This window comes from Tigriopus californicus, chromosome 8 (genome assembly GCF_007210705.1).
Source record: "Tigriopus californicus strain San Diego chromosome 8, Tcal_SD_v2.1, whole genome shotgun sequence".
Taxonomy (NCBI): domain Eukaryota; kingdom Metazoa; phylum Arthropoda; class Copepoda; order Harpacticoida; family Harpacticidae; genus Tigriopus; species Tigriopus californicus.
The window spans coordinates 3,957,907-3,976,371 of record NC_081447.1 but is presented as its reverse complement, the minus strand read 5'-3'; the positions used below and the strand labels follow the sequence as shown (position 1 = coordinate 3,976,371).

General features: G+C 43.4%; 1 protein-coding gene and 1 long non-coding RNA gene across 3 annotated transcripts in view; one reads left to right on the top strand and one right to left on the bottom strand.

Annotated features, from left to right (window-relative positions):
* Positions 1–3,250: 3,250 nt before the first annotated feature.
* LOC131885071 (uncharacterized) lies at positions 3,251–4,341 on the bottom strand. Its single transcript, XR_009373789.1, has 2 exons — positions 4,044–4,341; positions 3,251–3,797 (listed from the first exon to the last, which is right to left on the bottom strand). It is a non-coding gene; the product is annotated as an uncharacterized LOC131885071 (long non-coding RNA).
* An 8,225-nt stretch (positions 4,342–12,566) lies between these two features.
* The window catches only part of LOC131885096 (uncharacterized), a 47,315-nt gene continuing 41,416 nt past the window's right edge, over positions 12,567–18,465 (top strand). Inside the window, exon 1 of one of the 2 annotated variants that reach the window (XM_059233036.1) lies at positions 12,567–17,096. In XM_059233036.1, coding sequence (XP_059089019.1) covers positions 13,473–17,096 — 3,624 coding nt within the window. In that variant the 5' untranslated portion in view covers positions 12,567–13,472. The remainder of the gene's footprint in view (positions 17,097–18,465) is intronic. The other variant, XM_059233034.1, reaches the window with a different exon arrangement.

Genomic DNA, 18,465 nt, shown 5'->3' with positions numbered 1-18,465 from the left:
AAAACCAGACGCTCAGTTCAGATTCAACCGAATTTCAATTCAAAAGAATTCAATTACATGGATATCTAAATGAAATATTAATCAAGCATTGAACTGTATGGAACACTTTTTGAGGCGATTTATTACAATAGTAATTTCCTAGGGCAAAATGCAGATTATCTCATGTATTGAAACTTCAATCTTTAATCTGCAAAAAGGGGGCAACCGAAGTCACATTTTTGGATTGACTTGTAAGTACCCTATGACAACTTAACTTATTGACTTGTGCATAAATAACAGGTGTTTGCAATCATTGTAATATTTCATTTGGAACTGGACAAGCACACAAATCGTCAATAAACACTCAATTGATGCTGGCTCAATCAGACCCAAACTTTGCCACTGAGACGCATCATCAACATCTGTATGCATTTAGATATTAAGACTTGTGCCAAATCCATCTGCCATATAGATTTCTTGAATTTGCTTCCACAACCCGGCTAATTGAAATAGATGACAAATTATTTACATCAAAATTCTGCACGGTGCGAGCTGGGTGGGTATGTTGTCTCTAGTTTTGTTCTATGAAACTGCGTCAGCTGCTTGTTTTTTCATCGGCCAGGTCTTACCATACTAACCAAAACCAAAAAATCGCTTTCAAATCCTTTTAAACTGATGACCAGAGATTGAAAAAAAAATATGCAAGAAGTTTTCCTTAATTGTGCACAAAATTTATTTGATTTCCCATTCAAAATGTACAAAAACAATCAACATAAAACCGATAATTAAGAAGATACGAAGGATATTTGATACCGTACTTCTTCAAAAGCATCCATGAGCTTTGTCCCAACCCGGGTTTTACGGTCAATTCTAGTGACCGTAGAGGCTTAATGGGCGTTTTGAGAGCACCTTCAAGCCCTCGAGAATCCAGGCTAGTTCAAACAATGAAGTTCACTTCTCTTCTTTCTCGGGCTCCTTCATTGTTTAATTTGCTTACCTCTAATATTCGTAGGGAATATGTAAATATTGTTGATCCGATAGCCTCTTTCAAGTCAGACTTGAACAAATTTTTAGATAGCGTTTCAGATCAACCTTAAATTTAAGGACTAGCTCTGTCTGCCAACTGAAATATCATATAAAGATAAAAAGGAAAAAAAACAGACAAACTACAACCGTTCACTTCAGTAGTACTGGGGATTACAATCCCTGTAATGGATAGGGAGGGGGGGGNTCGAACCCATGAGCCCGAGTTCAACCCGGTCACGCGTTAGTCAGCTGCGCTACAACCATCTCCCTTTTATCACATTTTTACGTTATTACAAACAAGCTCAATATACATCGAATATATAAAAATTACAAAAAAATTCCCGTAGTGATGCATGGTTTCCTTAACCTTGAAAAGAGGAAGTTATGCAGTTAAAGGTGAAGATGTAATGGGCTGGAGCCCACCTCGAAATTCGTCAATATTTCGACGTTTGGGCTAACCCAGGGCTCATTCCAGACCGAAATGATAAAACGTATTTGGCCCGAGCGCCCTTGGGCTGGGTCTTGGCTTTTCAGGTCGAAACCATTGGGCTTTGATTTAAGTCATTCAACCCAGCCCGAACTCGACGGGGTTTGACTGTAGCCCAGCTCCGTTTGCCAGCATTTGCCGTCAACTGAAAGAGGAACCCAAGTAGACTTCATGCATGACAACTAAACGTCTCTTGCAAGTTGCAATCAGTATTTTGGTTGATCCTGAGTTCCTTACTTGATGATGTTGTCTGTCACTCAAACTTCTATCATCTATAGGAAGAACTTAAAGAAACTCAAAATCTTGGAGGCCATTAGCTTTTTTCAATAATTTATGTGCGAAAACCTTGGACTAAACGTAATAGTGCAGGCAAATTGGAATACTGTGCATAATTCCAAAGACTATTAGATACTGCCCCTCAGAACACTTCTCAACCTTCCCGATAAAAGCTTTCTTTCGTAGAGGGGGAGAGTTAAACACACGCACTGGAAGATGTTCAATGAAAAAAAAACATTCGAGAATTTTAACATACAATGAAAAGAATAGCTATAATCTATAAATTGAACTCCAGAGTTTAATCTCCAAATACTACCAGTTTCAAATACTATTTAAAGGATTGATGCTTTAAGATATCCTAAAGGATACAATCGGGCAAGCTCCAAAGGGTGAGCTGAGATAAGGCTGAGGTGGGCTCGGAGTATATGGGCAAGTTCGGATATGGCCCAACCTATGTAGACATGGGCCACCTCAAACATAGGTCAGCTCGGGCTTGGGCCAGTTAGGACATGGGTTAACTCAGACATGGGCCAGCTCGGACAAGGGCTGGCTTGGACATGACCCAACTCAAACATGGCCAAAACTATTTGCCCGACAGAAATATGTGCCCGATCTGCCCAAGCCAGCTGTTGTTTCAACAAGAAACGCCTATTTCAAGTACGAAATATACTAAAGAACTGCCTTTAATGCCCAATTCATCTGTATTTCTTTAATCTAAGTAATGGGTCCAAAAGTAAGAATTCGTATGAAACAACTTGTATGTGACATTGAGTTTTTAAAGGCCAAAAATGACGGTATAGGCAATGGTAACACACCAATCCATGTTTGTCAGGATTATTTTGTTTATCTGATGAACTGATGTTGCTATAAACATAATATTTACATCCAGGAAGTTGGACACAGAACATATTTTCTTAGTAAGCCTATCACCTGATTGCTCCATTTTTCCAAGGAACACAATGAGTTGTTTTTGCCTAACCAAAAAAGTTTGAAAAGTTTACAAAGAAATGCTGCGCCCGATGACTTTCACAACTTTGGAGTAGGTTTGCTACCCTAAAAACAACATTTTGATTCTCTACCGTCACTTATGTCCCGGATGTTGTTTGGATGAATACTTCTAATTTCATCTCTTGATCACAAGTAAGTCACTGTTTACCTTGTGGATAAGTCGGTTTCCTAAGAATTTGGTCCTTGCCCTATTCCGGATCTCCTCGCCAACCAGGTTTCATCTTTATCAAAGCCTTTTTCGAAAGACTTCTGATATCACGTCTGATCATATTACAGGCTCCAGGCGATCTTCAAGAAGGAAAATCCTATCGTTTCTCGCCAAAGAACCTACTTACAGATTTAGTGTATGAGAAAGTGTCTGGCTATTGGAACCATGGATTGGACTCGCCGCTTAGTACTAGACGACTACTACTACTTCTACTATTCGAAGATATATTTTTTTCTGCCTCTTCTATAGAAGTTCGCATAAACGCATGGACCAAAGCGAACTTTATGAACAAAAACAATCTCAATGGATGGCAGGGGGAGGACCAGGACCTCTGCGGTATACACTACTGTTCTATTTGCTTTGGTTGCTTGCTTCGATTTATGATGCCCCTCATCCTCGGTGGATTGAAATGGATTTATTGGCAAGAGAACTTTCCAATCTCAAAGAGGGCCATTTTGAGGCCTAAAAAGGGAAAGAGAGAAAAGGATCAAGTGATCAAACCATCAAAAGTCGGATTTTCCCTTTCCCCTGCCTCTCTGCTTCCCAGCCTTTCTCCTCTCCTTTGGTATTCATTGGTCAAGCTCATTGGAAAGACATCCGTCATATTGCCCGTCTTCGAGTGATCTTTACTGGTGCTTGTCTGGGCTGGAATTAGTATTGCCCTAGAAAGAAGGTCTGCTCAAGGTTCTTCTCTCACTTTCTCGATGGAACACTCTCACGCTCAGCCTTCTGGCCATGGAAGGAAGCTGTTAGTAGAGGAAGGACGAAGTCTTGGTGAACGTGGTGGTGGTAGACGAAGCAATGGTGCTACTACTAGAAGCAGAGGCAGAAGCAGACGTAGTAGTAGTAGTAGTAGTAGTGAGAGTGGTAGTTCGGGGAGGATCGAGTGAGTACCCAATACCCACTCGGCTTTAAGAACCCAAACTTGAAGCATGATTGGTACCAGCTAGCATTGGGAACTTGTTCCTCGACAAAAGAGGAGAAGAACCAGACGTCGGCCGTCGGACGGTCCCTCCAATGAGGATGAAACAACTTTTTTGTACCGAACTTAACACTTACAAAATGCTCGCCTCACTTGGTTCACGGTGCCAATCAGGATCGGATAAAATTTATTGCTCAAGTACTCCGAACGTTCAAAGCAAGAGAGGAAGGAGACCTGTGCTAAATGGACGTTATCATGCCTTCACGCAGATATTCAAATCTGACGCACATTAATATTCTGAGTCATCTCAAAGGGACATGATCTTGGATTCCGTGCTGATTGGTGCTTGATACTATACTAAGTAATATGAATCAAGTCTCATGTCAAAAGTACGACACTAATTCAGCCTTGATCAAGTCAAGAACGGGGACACAGAAACACTGAGCTGCCTGTTATCGGATACGAAATATAGTCATCGCTTTAGCTCAAACTTCTGAGAATGTGATTATGTTATGGAAGAACAGAGGTCATTCATCCGTTGTACATCAATCTTTAAAGTCGCTATAGATTCGACGCATTAGAAACCAATATGAGATAATTAGTCCTACATGCCCCACTTTTGTAGGAGGCTGGGCCATAATTGATGAGACTTTAGACTAGGACGGGCAGAATGTAAGCCTTTTTTTTGCATACCTAGTCAATAGTTGTTACATGATCATGGCTTATCATTTTCGAAATCTGGTTCATCAATTATCAACAGTGATGAGCAATTGTTAAGTGCCATTTAGACCTGGTACAAAATGATGCCGGGAAATGGCAGAGTTGGGCTGAAAATAGCAGCCTATAACAAAATTTAAGCCTTTAAATCAATCTCCCTTCACACCTACGAACGTGCTTCAGTAATATCGAGCCTTGCTTGTCGTCATTCAATGAAATTTAAAATTCCATTTAATACCACTTCTTCTGCCGATGCGAAATACTTTCCCTGAGTCCAATCGTGTTTGAATTTAGTACCACTCATTGTGCACAGAGTTATGTATGCAGTAATCTTTGAGAGGGTATAACTTTTGATCCATTTGTTCCGCTCGTAGATTGAGCTGAAATTTGTATCGTAACGTGTATCTGTAATGATTTGAGACCAGTCTCACATTAAGGAGAATTCAATGCGTGTACTCAGGTCCGAAATGGCAATTCTCCACCCAAGCATCCCCATCCATATTACAGTAGTTCCTGGTTTAATGGATATTGCTGCATCCAGTTTTCATTGAGGAAAAAAGTTATGTATTGATTGCAGCCCCTCCTTAAAGCTATTTGACCATGTTATTACTATAATTAAATGAAAACACTTGATGCAAATTCATATTAATGCATTCAAGTGCAATTCCAGTTTATATTACTCCACGGACTTCTAGAGATGTGGACTGCGAACGGAAGAAAAAAATTCTGATCTCATAAACCGTTCACTTTATTTTCAAATAAGCATTTCCTACGACCCCAAGATCTGGTCGAAATTCAAATTTTCGGCCCGCTCTTGGTCAGTTACATAAGCTTTTGACAAAATAACTTGGAAACGAAACACTTTACAAGTATTTAAATAATATGAAAATGACCTGCCTTCAATTGAAAAGATTTACATTTCTTATCGTATCTCTTTAATTCAAAAAAACGCTCAGCTTGTTCACAGTCTATATTTCTAGAAGCTCATGACAAATCAAGGTTGTAAAATGGCTAAGTGCCGAGGTATATTTGAAAGAATTTGATCATCAAGTATCTGTTATTGACGAACATGGTTTTCTTTTTTGTGTCAATCATTTTAGGCACTGCCAGACATTTCGTACCAGTTTCTGCCACTCATGCCATCAACTGCTACCTTTTTCAACCAAGTGGCAAAATAGTACATTTCTTTCTTCACAATCAATATTTGCCATCCATGATTACAAGACCTATGTCCATAACTTTAGAAGAGTCAATGCACTACATTCGTCCTCAACTGAGCCTGGCATCTAGTTGCTGAAATTAAGTATTTCAATTTGCAGCAGCCAGGTCAAAAAGATTACCCTCTCAAAGTGCAGTACTTGACTTTACTAAAAGTTTTTCCGAAAAATACAAAACCGAAAAGACGAAACGAAAAAGGCCATTTTTCGAATTTTCGAAAAAATACCGAAAAGTGTATCCAATTAGGTGAACATATGTTTGGATGCTAGGGTCGGAGGGGTCAACCTCGCCCGGCCAGCGAAGCCATCACTCGTAAATTGCAATGTCCGTATCAGTTTGGTTAGCGTCCAACAGTTTTCGTGAGGAAGGCCGGGGAGGAGAATCGAATTGGAGACCTCTCTCATGTAAGGAAACTGCGCTAACCCCCGCACCCCGTCTCCTCCCTCAAAAGAGTGACTTCCGAAGGCGGAATTCGAACCTACGCCATTTGGGGAACTATGAGGGGACTCCATTGAGTACGTTAAACCACTTGGCTACCATATCACTCTGCGTCGATATTTGAGGCTCTTTGTGAGCAAACTAAGCACTGAAGTATCCTACCAGGAAACATTAATTATACTTGGCTTGCAAGAAGTTTGGCTTGGATAAGAAAACCGTACACATATTGAAACTGCAACATTGGAGCAACAGATGGGGCCGGTTCTAGCTTGTTGCTATGATACCAGTGGACGATCCCCAACTGACGAAAATATCCACCAAAAACCCAGTTAATGAAAGAATGTGGCCATTGTGCTATTGCTAGAACCTTATCATTAGGGCCGGCCAAAATTTGCAGAAAAATATGGTCTTTATTGACAGGAAATTTGCATGAAAGTCAACCAAATTTGCACAAAAAATTGCAAATGAACTTTCCAAAGCATAGGCACCAACAGGTTCTGGGGGTTATAAGGGTTGTTTTTGCCTACGCAACACGTAGAAGCAAATGAAAATTATATCATAATATCTTCCAGCACTGGGATTTGAACCTGCTATCCCTAGCGAGTACTTCTTGCCTGTCCATGCTGCTTCCTAGACTGATCAGCATTTTGGACGTCCTTAATACTGATCAATCTCTGTTCATTAACAGGAAAACAAAATTGTCAGAGCGTAGCAAATGTATTGTGGAACATTTTTGTTAAGAAAACTATTTTTTCAAGTTTCTTGTGAGTCAATTCTTCCCAAATCAACCATCTATCTAATGACCATTTACCCATATATCATGAAAACACGTCAAGATGTGCCTGATTTTTAAAGGAGAAGTTCATTACTCAAAAAAAGCTGAATTCCAACATTTGAAACAGAGTATCTGAAAAATGCATGAAAAACATAAGCAGGTGGTATCTATTTTACAGTTTCAAGTATTTTTTTTCAAAATTATTTGAAAAAAGTCAGTTAGTAAAATTTCACACTTTTCCCTAAAATTGACCAGAATGTTTGAAAGTTATCATTAATTTTCACAAATATTGGTATTTTTTGCTGAAATAGTTGAAATTGAACAATGAATTGAAAAAAAGTGATGTCGAATATTGTTGTAAAAATTGCACGAGTTGCAGATGCAATAGATTTGCCGAAAAATCTCGGATGTGCAAATTTTTCTGTAAAATTTGCAGGATGAAAGTTTTGGTCGGCCCGACCTATCGTTAAATTTATGTTTTGACCTAAGTGAAGACGAGTTAGAGGCAGTTTTCTTGGTTTCAAATTAGTTCGTTGTGATAAGATACGCCCTGATAATCCCATATTCCCACAAGGGAGTGTATGCCTATATGTTAGGAATGATTTGTACATTAGTCATGTACAAATGTCGAATGGAGAAGTAGAGGTCTTGGTTTGTCATATCCAAAGGCTTGATCTGTCTATTGTAACAATGTATAGACCCCCTTCTTGTTCAGAAAGCTCTTTTATGTCAGCTGTACAATTCACTGGAAATGAGTTGGATAAGGCAGTCTGCACGAAAGTTTTCTTTGTAGGGGACTTTAATTTTCCGGCTAGCGTTGTAGAGTGGGAGGTTAGTCCTAATGGGTATATTCCCATTTCGAAATCGACATCTCAGTCGTTCGAAAAGCTGGAAGAATTCGCGATCTTGCGCAATTTCTCCCAGCATGTTGGTGTAGCCACTAGAGAGAATAGCGTTCTCGACTTGGTCTTTTTCAATGACCCTGATCTGATCCAGTATGTCCATGTGACACCTAGTAATCTGTCAGATTATCATGTTCTTGAGATAGGATCGACCATAACTCAAAAGCCGGCGTGCTATAGAGTAAAACCGGTCAAAAAGGTCGGTCGGGCTAAGTTCAAGTTCAAACATGAACATTGGCCGTTGATTATAGAAAGATTAGAAGAAATTGACCTGATTTCAATTCTGAAACAGGAATCGTCCATAGATGCAGCCATTGAAAAGTTAGTTTCAGTTTTTAAGGAATTTTGCTCCAGTTTAGCAATCTCTGAATGTGTTTCGAAAGGTGCTACACGGACAAAAATTCCAAAATGTAGTAAGACTTTGTTCAAAAAGAGTTGTAAACTGGCAAAAAGGCTGAAGAGCACTTCGAATCTAGAAATTGTGGGTAGTCTCCAAAAAAAGTTGGACATAGTTCAGGGTAGAATTAAGGCCTCCATCGAATATGACCAATTACACACTGAGAGTAGGGTGGTTCAGGAGGTCAGGTCGAATCCGAAGGCTTTTTTCTCTTATGCGAACTCTAAGAGAAAAAATGAAACACTCTGTTGGGCCTTTTGAGGTTGATGGGGAAGCCATTAACAATGTAGAGACTATGGCTAACATGCTTGGAGATCAGTTCTCTAGTGTGTTTTCAACCCCACTGAGTTCAGAAACAACAGCTCATTGCTCTGAAGATGAGTCTGTTGAGATTGACAAGGTCAGTCAAGTTGAGCGTTTAGATGATTTTGTAGTCACAGATCAAGATGCTTTAGAGGCCATCAAAGACTTGAGGCTTTCAAGTTCTCCTGGTCCTGATGGCGTGACATTTCAGTTTCTGATAAGATGCTCACAGGTTCTTGCTCCTGTTTTCTCGTACTTGATGCGTTGCATCTTGGACCAGGGCAAGTACCCCTCTTCTCTGAAGGTAGCTCATGTTGTTCCAATTTTCAGAGGGGGAGATTAGTCACTCCCCAGTAACTATAGGCCGATTTCTCTCACTTCGAATATTGCGAAGGTGTTTGAGAAGATCATGAAGTCCAAACTTGTTGAAATTCTTGAAGTCAATGAAGTCCTTCCTCCTAGCCAGCACCCGTGCACTTTTTAGCACGGTTACCCAACTGATTGAGCATTTAGAGCAGGTCATTGAGGGACTGGAAAGGCACGAGTCAGTTGATGTCGTCTATCTTGATTTTGCCAAGGCCGTTGATAAAGTAGATCATGGCCTTTTGTTGAATAGACTTCATTAGATTGGGATCCAAGGCAAGGTTCTCAATTGGATAAGAAGTTTCATTCAGGATAGGAAGCAAATTATTAAAGTCGAGGGATCCCTTAGTGACATACATGATGTCAAGTCAGGTGTTCCCCAGGGCTCCATCTTAAGGCCCCTCCTTTTTATAATATCCGTTGCCCCGCTTCAAAAGCTTAGTATTGCTGCCAGTCTCTCTTCTTATACTGACGATACAAAGTTAGTTTCTGGAATGGCCAAGATTCCACTAGCCTTGCAAGGACCTAGAAATAATCTATTCTTGGGTTACTAAGAGTAATATGGCCCTGAACGGAATGAAATTCCGCTCAATGACCCTCGGGTCAACTCCTTTGAATACTCTACTCGTAGATAATGAAGGTTAAGATATTGAGCAGGTCTCATCTATGAAAGATTTAGGTGTAGTCCTCCAAAATAATGGAAAGTTCTATGAGCATATCCAGTTGAAGGTGGGTAAAGTTTTTCAAAGGTGTGGTTGGATATATCGCACATTTAAGTCCAGAGATAGTGTCACGATGCTAACTCTGTACAAGTCGATTGTCCAGCCACGCCTTGAATATGCTTCAACCATTTGGGCTCCAATGAGTTCAGCAGGTTTGCAAAAGGTCAAACAAGTCCAAAGATGTTTCACCAGGAACATCAGAGGAATGAAAGAGCTCTCGTATTGGGAGAGACTAAAAAGGTCGGGACTGTACAGTGTTCAGAGAAGGTACGAAAGGTATCTAATACTGTACGTCTTCAAAAGCATCCATGAGCTTTGTCCCAACCCAGGATTTAGGGTCAATTCTAGTGACCGTAGAGGGTTAATCTTAATGTGCGTTTTGAGAGCACCTTCAAGTCCTCGAGAATCAAGGCTAGTTCGAACAATGAAGTCCACATCTGTTCTTTTTCGGGCTCGTTTATTGTTTAATTTGCTTCCCTCTAATATTCGCAGGGAATACGTAGGCCTTGTTGATCCGGTTGTATCTTTCAAGTCAGACTCGGGCATATTTTTAGATAGCATACCAGATCAACCCTACATTCAAGGACTAGCTCGGTCTGCCAATTCAAATTCGTTGATGGACCAAATGTCATCATATAAAGATTGAAAGGTAAGAAGTAGACGAATTATAACCTATCATTTTGATAGTACTGGGGATTACATTCCCTGTAGCGGTTAGAAAAGCCCGTGAAAAACCAAACCAAAAAAAAAGATTAACTCGTCCCAACAATAGTGAGATCAAGATGAAATACTTTTGACCGAGCACATGCGACAAATCCTCTGTATAATTATCTTGCCCTAAACGTAATTGACAAAGTGTTGACAAAATGTAAAAAAAAATAATGTAATGTAAAATGTATGACAAAATGTATTGACAAAAATCGATAGATTAACCAGCATGAAATCCTATCTTGCAATTGGTCTACGGTGAAAAAATTCTAATGTTTAGAAGAATGAATTTATTTCGTTGAAGACCTCAAGAGCAGAAACGTGTATTTTGAAACCAACTATGTACGTAACTTTAAGTTTGAATGACATTGAAGAAGTAACGTGTTCAAAAGATTGCTATTCAATGATAGCCTCTTAGAAAGTCCCTGTCATCCATCCAAGCTTAAAGATATTTCTTCAGAGGTTTGCATCACGGATTGATAAGCCAAGGGTTCCAAATTGTTCCTTGACTGCTGTTTTTGCATTTTCATGCAAGAAAGTTTTTTTAGCGCTATAAAGTTTGTGAGGGTAAAACAGAAGGGCGAGCTTTTGCACATCGGCCTCGGACATCGTACTCTGAGCATTCCGTGCATACACGTTCTTAGTTCTTACTGATCTCCCTTATTAGCCGGGCAAGTTTCTTAATTGTCGCGAGAGAGAGAGAGAGAGAGAGAGAGAGAGAGAGAGAGAGAGAGAGATAGAGGGAGAGAGGGAGAGGGACTGAGAAAGTGCTTGGCGAGATATAAGAACCAATAAAACGTGGAAACTCCATAAAGAAAACGAATATTCCACAACCACTTTTTCTATTACTACTGCCACCGCTACCACTTCTTCTTTCTTTAGTACAAAGAGCCTTTTTCCTTGGTCAGATTGACCCGGGTAAGTTCGGAGTAGTAGTGGTAGTGATAGTAGTGGTGGTAGTGGTGGTGGTGGTAGTAGTAGTAGTGTTGTAAGCTTTGGATCCGTGGTTGTTCCTGCTCTTTCTCCCGCGACAGACTTCTTCTTCGCCATGAGCCAGCTCTTTGACTAAACAAGTCACGAACGAAATCCCAGCTTTGCTTCGAATTTCCCATTACATCCCGTCTTGTGCTAGTGTGCTAGCTAAAGCTCTTAATACAACCACGTTTGTCGGACAGGTTCGGTAATGGAGACCGAAGAAGACGAACAATCATTACTACTCAATAGGCTTCAGGCTTGATTGGGAGCGATGAAAGTGTCCTCCTTATTTTTAGAATTAATGCAAGTGTGATTCTGTAAAGGGTGTCAACACAACAAAGATTTTTTGAACGCCTTTTCAGGTGACAATGGTGCTTAATTTTCATAGATGGGCACATTTTGTCGGGCGGAAGTGCCCATTAGGCCCCGTAAACAAGGCCTCGTCGCCTTTTTTGAAAGAACAAACCATTTGTCTCCCTGCTCAGAACTGATAAGCCTTTCCCAATCGGGCTTTGGCCGAACGATCTCAAGTCAGAGATTTTGAAATGGAAACAAGTCTAGTTGCAGGCAAAGTGGGTAGTGCTTATCACCCAAAGCGGAGCTGGATCGTCTCACGGACTTAGTTATTCGCTCGTCGCTTGGACCACTTTGTCCGGCCCGAGTGCTTTTTAATGTAAGAACCCACAGCCCACAGGATCTAGCCGAATATGTCTGCTTTGATCAGTTCTCCCGAGGCATTTCCAATTGATGTTGTTTTGCGAGTGACTCTTTATGCAGAACCCGTCGTAACTCTGGCTTTGGTCCTATCTTGGGAGGCCTTTTGGCTTTGCTCTTCATACTACGAGGAAATTCAGTCACGGCCGCAAGTAGCACCCTCTCTCCGAGCGAGATCGAACTACATACGGCAGAAAACTAAACAAACGATGTGGGTAGCTGTCGTTGGTGTGCTCTCCGCGGTCCATCCTCCCTCTCCGCCCCCGTCCTCGCCGTCGCGAGTCGCGTGTTGCGACTTCCAAGCTGTTTTTTCCTCTTTTGGTCTTCTCTTCACTTCTTCTCTCCTTCCGTCCTTCTCTTTTTCTCCTCTCCCACCTCTCTTCCTTCCGAGGCCTTAAACCTTCGATCGAAAGTAAGTTTTGTCAAGAGGCTGGAGAACGGCCGAACGAACAAGAGGAGAGGGAGAGACTCTCGGTTGTGGACCTCGAGCCTCAAGTTAGGAAGGGGGTCAGTAGACCATGAGAACTGGTAGAGGACGGAGAGAGCGAGCCAGAGATTCTGCTTTTGGTTAGATTGCCAGAGTAGAAAAGAGAGAAAGAGAGCGAGCGAGAGAGAGAGAGAGAGCGAGAGTGAGTGAAAGTGAGGCTGGCAACACTTTTGAAGGAGTGATAAGATCCGTGCAATCAATCGTGGTCATGTTTCATTTTTTGAGTTGAGTGCTCAGTCTGTGTCAACAGTCCTTTGTGTCCACGAGCGTGAGAGTGAGACTTGACGGTTCGAATGAGGGTTTCAGATTGTTCCTCGAGTGAGAAAAGAACCTGGAAGAGCCGGTATTCATCAAGATGATGTTGCCTCAGAAATACTGTAAATATCTACTCGGTGGTGGTGGTGGAAGTGGGAGTAGTAGTTGTTGTTGTAGAATTGGTAGTCGTCTTCGTCGTCATAGTAGTGGATCGAGGAAGTTGGAACTTGGCCTACCCGTGGGTCTGGCTATGATTGATGAGAAGCCGGCAAGTTTTGGGAATGAAATGATCTCACCATGATTATTGGGACATTGTCAGTGAAGAAGAGGTCCATCCTCATTCATCAACTTGATGAAAAAGTCATCTTTGGGAGATGATTAATGTTCCAATGATGCATGAGGCACAGTGAAAAGAAGTCGTCCTCAGACCGATTGCAATATTTGGGTGCTGTCTACTGCAGAAATCAATGAAGAAAATGTCACCCCTTAGATGCCCAAGTTAAAGCAATTCATTAGTCTTCCTTGAATGATTGTGAATGGGTGGATGCGTCAATCTGAACGATTGGGATCCTACTCATAGTGTTACTTATGAATGATGATGCCCCCACCCGGTTGGCAGGATGAACCTCATCATGGAAAGGCAAAACCCGTTCCCCTCCAGCCGCCCAAAGGGTCGTACCCTGCCTCAACGCTTCGACGGAAGAGCCGAACGTCCGGACTTCCGTCGGCTGAGAGTGATACCTACCCTCCTCCACCGAGGCGGTTTGCAACCCAAGCCCATGCTCAAGAAGCTCGAGGACCACCCCCACCAGTCCCGTCCAAGCCAGTGGTTCTTCGACAATTGTTGCAACAAGAGCAGCAGCAGCAACAACAACATCGTCAGCAACAACAGGAACAGCCCAAGGTCCATGGTCTGCCACACCATAGGACGTTGCCCTGGACCCAGCACCAAGAACAACTTCGCCATGAACTTCAAAGGGAGTTGGCTCACAGACGTCGATCCAAGAGTGCTTCTTCGTCAGAGAGGAGGAACAGGCCTAGCTCACCTGATGTTCCGGTGGCACGCAAGTCGGCCACGCTGAGACACCTGTCTCGTCATGTAAGCCCGCCTCCCCCTCCTTATCATCCACTGCCACCAAGTCATACCTCTAGAACACTGCCTCTGTCTCCACCTGGTCGGCCTCAAGTTCATATTCCCTCGACGACAGATTGGCTTCGAGCCTTCCAGAAACAACAAATCAAATCTTTCGACCAATTGAATAGACGGCCCGAGGTGGCACCACAACTCTTACCTGCCAAAGCTCGTGCCAAAGATTTCATTCCTCCAAATGTCCTCCTCTCTGCAGCCTACGGCGATTTTCGTCATCCTACCAGGTCCAAGGAGCCCCCTCAAGATCCCCGAAACCTAACGGAAAAGCACCATCACTCTGCAGTCGGAAGCAGTCCCTCTGAAGGCCTTTCTGAAGCTCTAAAGTCAAATGAGAAACCGCCCAAAGTGTCTGTGAGAGCTAAGCATCATCCCGGAAGAGCAAATCCCAACGTCGATCCCAGTCTTCCAACCCCACCTCAACAACATAAAAAGCGACATTCAATCAAAACCCATGACACTCAGCCTATTGAAGCCTCCCATGGCGATGCCTTTGACAGTGATAAATTCTATGCAAAGCAACGGCAATTGGAACAAGATCGGTTGGATATTTTGGAGCGTCTGGGTCTCAAGGAAGATGATGTGGCTGATCATGGTGCATCCCCCAGGAAATCGATCACACATCGAGAGAGGAAGTCAAGGCGGGACACTGCTGTCTCTGATAAGCTCAAGAAACAGCTTGTTGGAGGTCCTGGACCTCCAAGCACCTTTTCCACCGAGAAGCGAGATTTGCCCATTCTTGGAGGTCACCATGACTCAAAACATTCCACCCGAAATGACAGGTTCCATCCCATGGACGAGCTTCGACGAACTGACTTCTTACCTGAGTCAGCAACGGCTGTGACCATGCTTGATGAAATGATCGGTCACCATCTAAACCACAGAGAAAAGTCACAAAGTGACAGGCAAATGACACGCCGACCCAAGACCTCAGCCTCCGACAAAATTGAGCAACACTCCCGAGCAAAATCAAAAGAAAAGCTTCACAAACGGGAGCGACGTCGAAGTGAAAGAGAGGTTTCTGCTGAAACTATCAACTTGGGTGCTAATACCATGGCTGGATCAACCACAACCGGTGGTCCTGCCAGCTCTGCTCCTCTTGCTGGCGCTATTTCAGCCTCAGCCACCACTCTGGAGCCTAGAAGTGACCGCAATAGGCAACAACCAGTTTCATCTGAAGGCGCAAGGCGCAAAAGTAGGGGCCCCTCTGAAACTTGTCCAAGTCAATCAAATGAGATAGTCAGTTCGTTGGTTACCAGCGGTCCAGCTAGTGGGACCCCTCCTCACGGTGGGACTTTCATTGAAGGTGGAGCCGGGCATTATGTGAAATTAGAGCACGATAAAAAACCCAGAGACCATTATGGACATCCCTCTTGGTTTACGGAAGAGATAAGAAGGGAGGAAGAAAGGGTCAAATCAGGCATGGATGGAACTGGGCCCATCGGAAGCGGGCTTGAGATGGATGTTAAAAAGAAGGAACGGGAACTTCGGAAAAGGCATTTAAGTGAGAAAAAGGAGAGGCTGCTTGAGCCAACACCCCCTCCTCTCTCCGTTGTCCCCGCTGTCTCTTCTGTTCCTCTTTCAACTACTTCTTACGTCTCTGGTCCTAGCCTTTCTGCTTCCCACTCGCACCATCAAAATCAACAGCAACAACAACAAAAGCAGCTCCAGCTTCAACACTACAGAAATATGGAGGAAAGACGAGATGGGAAAACGGGTAAAGAACAAATTCATGTTGATGAAAAGCAAAGACGAGGTGAGAAATCAAGAGCACAAGATAGCCACAGAACCCAAGACCATCATCGAGAGGCCCGGGAGAAAAGGGATAAACCACTTAGGGCCCCTGATAATAAAGATAGGGACCAAATTGCATTGGAAATGGCTCAAAAAGACCGATTGGAGCAAGACTTTGCACAGAAAGAACGACTTGCAAGGGAATTAACGGCGAAAGACAAGGAAGCCAGGGATTTGCTTGAAAGGGAACGAAATGCTCGCGAAATTGCCGAAAAAGAAAAATTTGCCCGTGAAATGGCTGAAAAAGAGAGGAAAGCCATGGAAATGATTGAAAAAGAGCAGAGGGCTCGTGTGATGGCTGACAAAGAGAGAGAACGACGGGCCTTTGCTGAAGATGAACGGAGAGAAAAACTCCAACTTCGATTGGAAAAGCGTTTGGAAGAAGAAATCTTGGCCTTACAGAAGCAAAAGAAGCAATTGGAACGCGAAGAACGTCATGAACGTGAAAAGCGACGTCGAGAGTCTTGCTCTGGGGATCGCATGAGAGACAATCGGCGACAATCCAGGGATCCCAGTCTGGCCCGATCGGAAGTAGTGCGGCGAAGCTCCAGCAAACGGGACTCGTCCTCTGACATTGTGGATGCGGTCGAGAAGATCCTCATGTGGAGTACCGCCGAGACCGCACGCAAACAGCACCTGGAAGACGCCAGTCTGGTTCGAGACTTCCCAGATGGTACGGTCCACTCCACCAGTCATTCATCCACCAAACGTAAATCTAGTTGCGGACCCCTCCCTTCCCCTCCATGTACCTGTCACAGCCCCTCCCCCACTGACAGTGGCAATCAAGAAACCGTCTTGGAAGTCCCTGTTGCTGCACCGAGCTCCCATACTTGGGATCATCGTTCCACCAAGTCAAGCACCCGAGCCTCACACAATCTGGCTGGTTACGCTTCTCTGCCATCCAGTGAACGCCGGAGACGTGACAGTAGCTACCATGTGGAGGCTGAAATCGAGCGACACCCGCTTCCACATCACCCCCTACTAGCAGGGTATCCTCCCAGAAGCAAGGGAAGCCGTGCCGTGAGTCCCAGTTGGGACTCCCGAAGTCGATCCCATTCTCACCATACCACCTTAATGAGAGATTTGGGCGGCTTGCCGGCCTCGTCGGATATCAGCAGTTCTACTAGGCGTCACCGATCCCGAAGATACAGCAGCAAGAGCTACAGTTACGAATCTGATCTTGATTATGAGCGCCACCTCCCATCTCATGGTTCGCGGAGTTGCCGATGCTCCATTGAGCATCTTGATGTTGAGGACGAATATTCCATCTACAAGGTAGGGTCTGCTTTTGGAATTCATTTCCGGCGGCGACGTCTCGTAAGAATGAAAAAAACATATCCAAAAATAGCCAAAGATCTTGGTCGACCTTGGGGACTACGAGAAAGAACGTAAGTCCCTCCAGTGACACTTCTTAATAATGGCTCGTTCATCACACATTGTTTGGACCCTAGTGGTTTTTGAACACTACTAGGACCAACCATTATGTTTCTTATATTGATACACTACGGACGTACGAAATGGTGAGTGAGCTCTGTGCAGTATATTCCTCAAGATCCTACTCGTTGTTGATGATCATTTGTCAGACTAAGAGAGCCACCAGCTAGCTACTACTGGAGAGGACGAGAGAAGAAACTTGGGCGATCTTGTTGGTTTGGCACTCACACCACCACCTCCAAAGGCACTCCCTCGTGGTACGAGTACAACACTGTAAATATTGATGTCCATTCCCACTATCTTTCTCCTTATGATTTACAACACTCATTGTGGTATTGGTTCATGCGTGTACGGGGCGAGGTAGTTCCCAAACTTGGGTCCTCAATGAAAATGCCCAACATCTAAATGGAAAGATGACATCCTCGTGAAACAACGAACCACATTGAGTTCCACCATTCTTTTTAAGAGTGCCAGTCGCTTAGACCCCACCCTAGAAATATCTTGATGGAGTTCTAATGAATCATTGTCGGGTCATCAGCATAGGCATGTGCCAACCAACAACGCCCCTTCACAATCAATATATGTAGCACCCAATCCTCGATTATCTGGACACTTATCCCAAGCGAATTGGGAAGCATTTAACATAGTGTGAAGTTTGGCACTCCCAGTCATACTTTCGTGCCCAGATCCATTCTTTGCTAGAATTGGAACGAAAATGGACAAGTTCTGGACTTGATCGCCAAATACATGTTGCATGGTCGGGATTGAAGGTGTTCTCATCGGCAAAATGAGGTCGTAAAGTTGCCCGCGTGGAAAGACCTAAGGATCCTCAAGCTGAGGAAAGGATACTCCGAATGGAAATGATAAGGCTTCAACCTTCTCGAGGCTGCTTGACCTGAAAATATAAAAGACGAATATGTCAAGACCAGAGATGTCCATCTTCATCTTCAGGGGAATAGAATTACCAAGGCATACTTTCTAAAACGCTTCACACACTCCCAGCGACCAAGCAAAGTGCCTATTAAAGGCCTGTCTGTGGATGCGTGGGCGGGGTGGTATATCTTGTAACACATTTCTACATATTTTGGGGGGGGCACCTCAATTCCCCCATCTGGAACACTTCCGTCGAGGTTCGCCAGTTGGGAGGAGAAGGACTCAAAAACCTTTTTGTTTTCTTGCCTAGGATCATTTTTCACGCGGCTTGACTTGT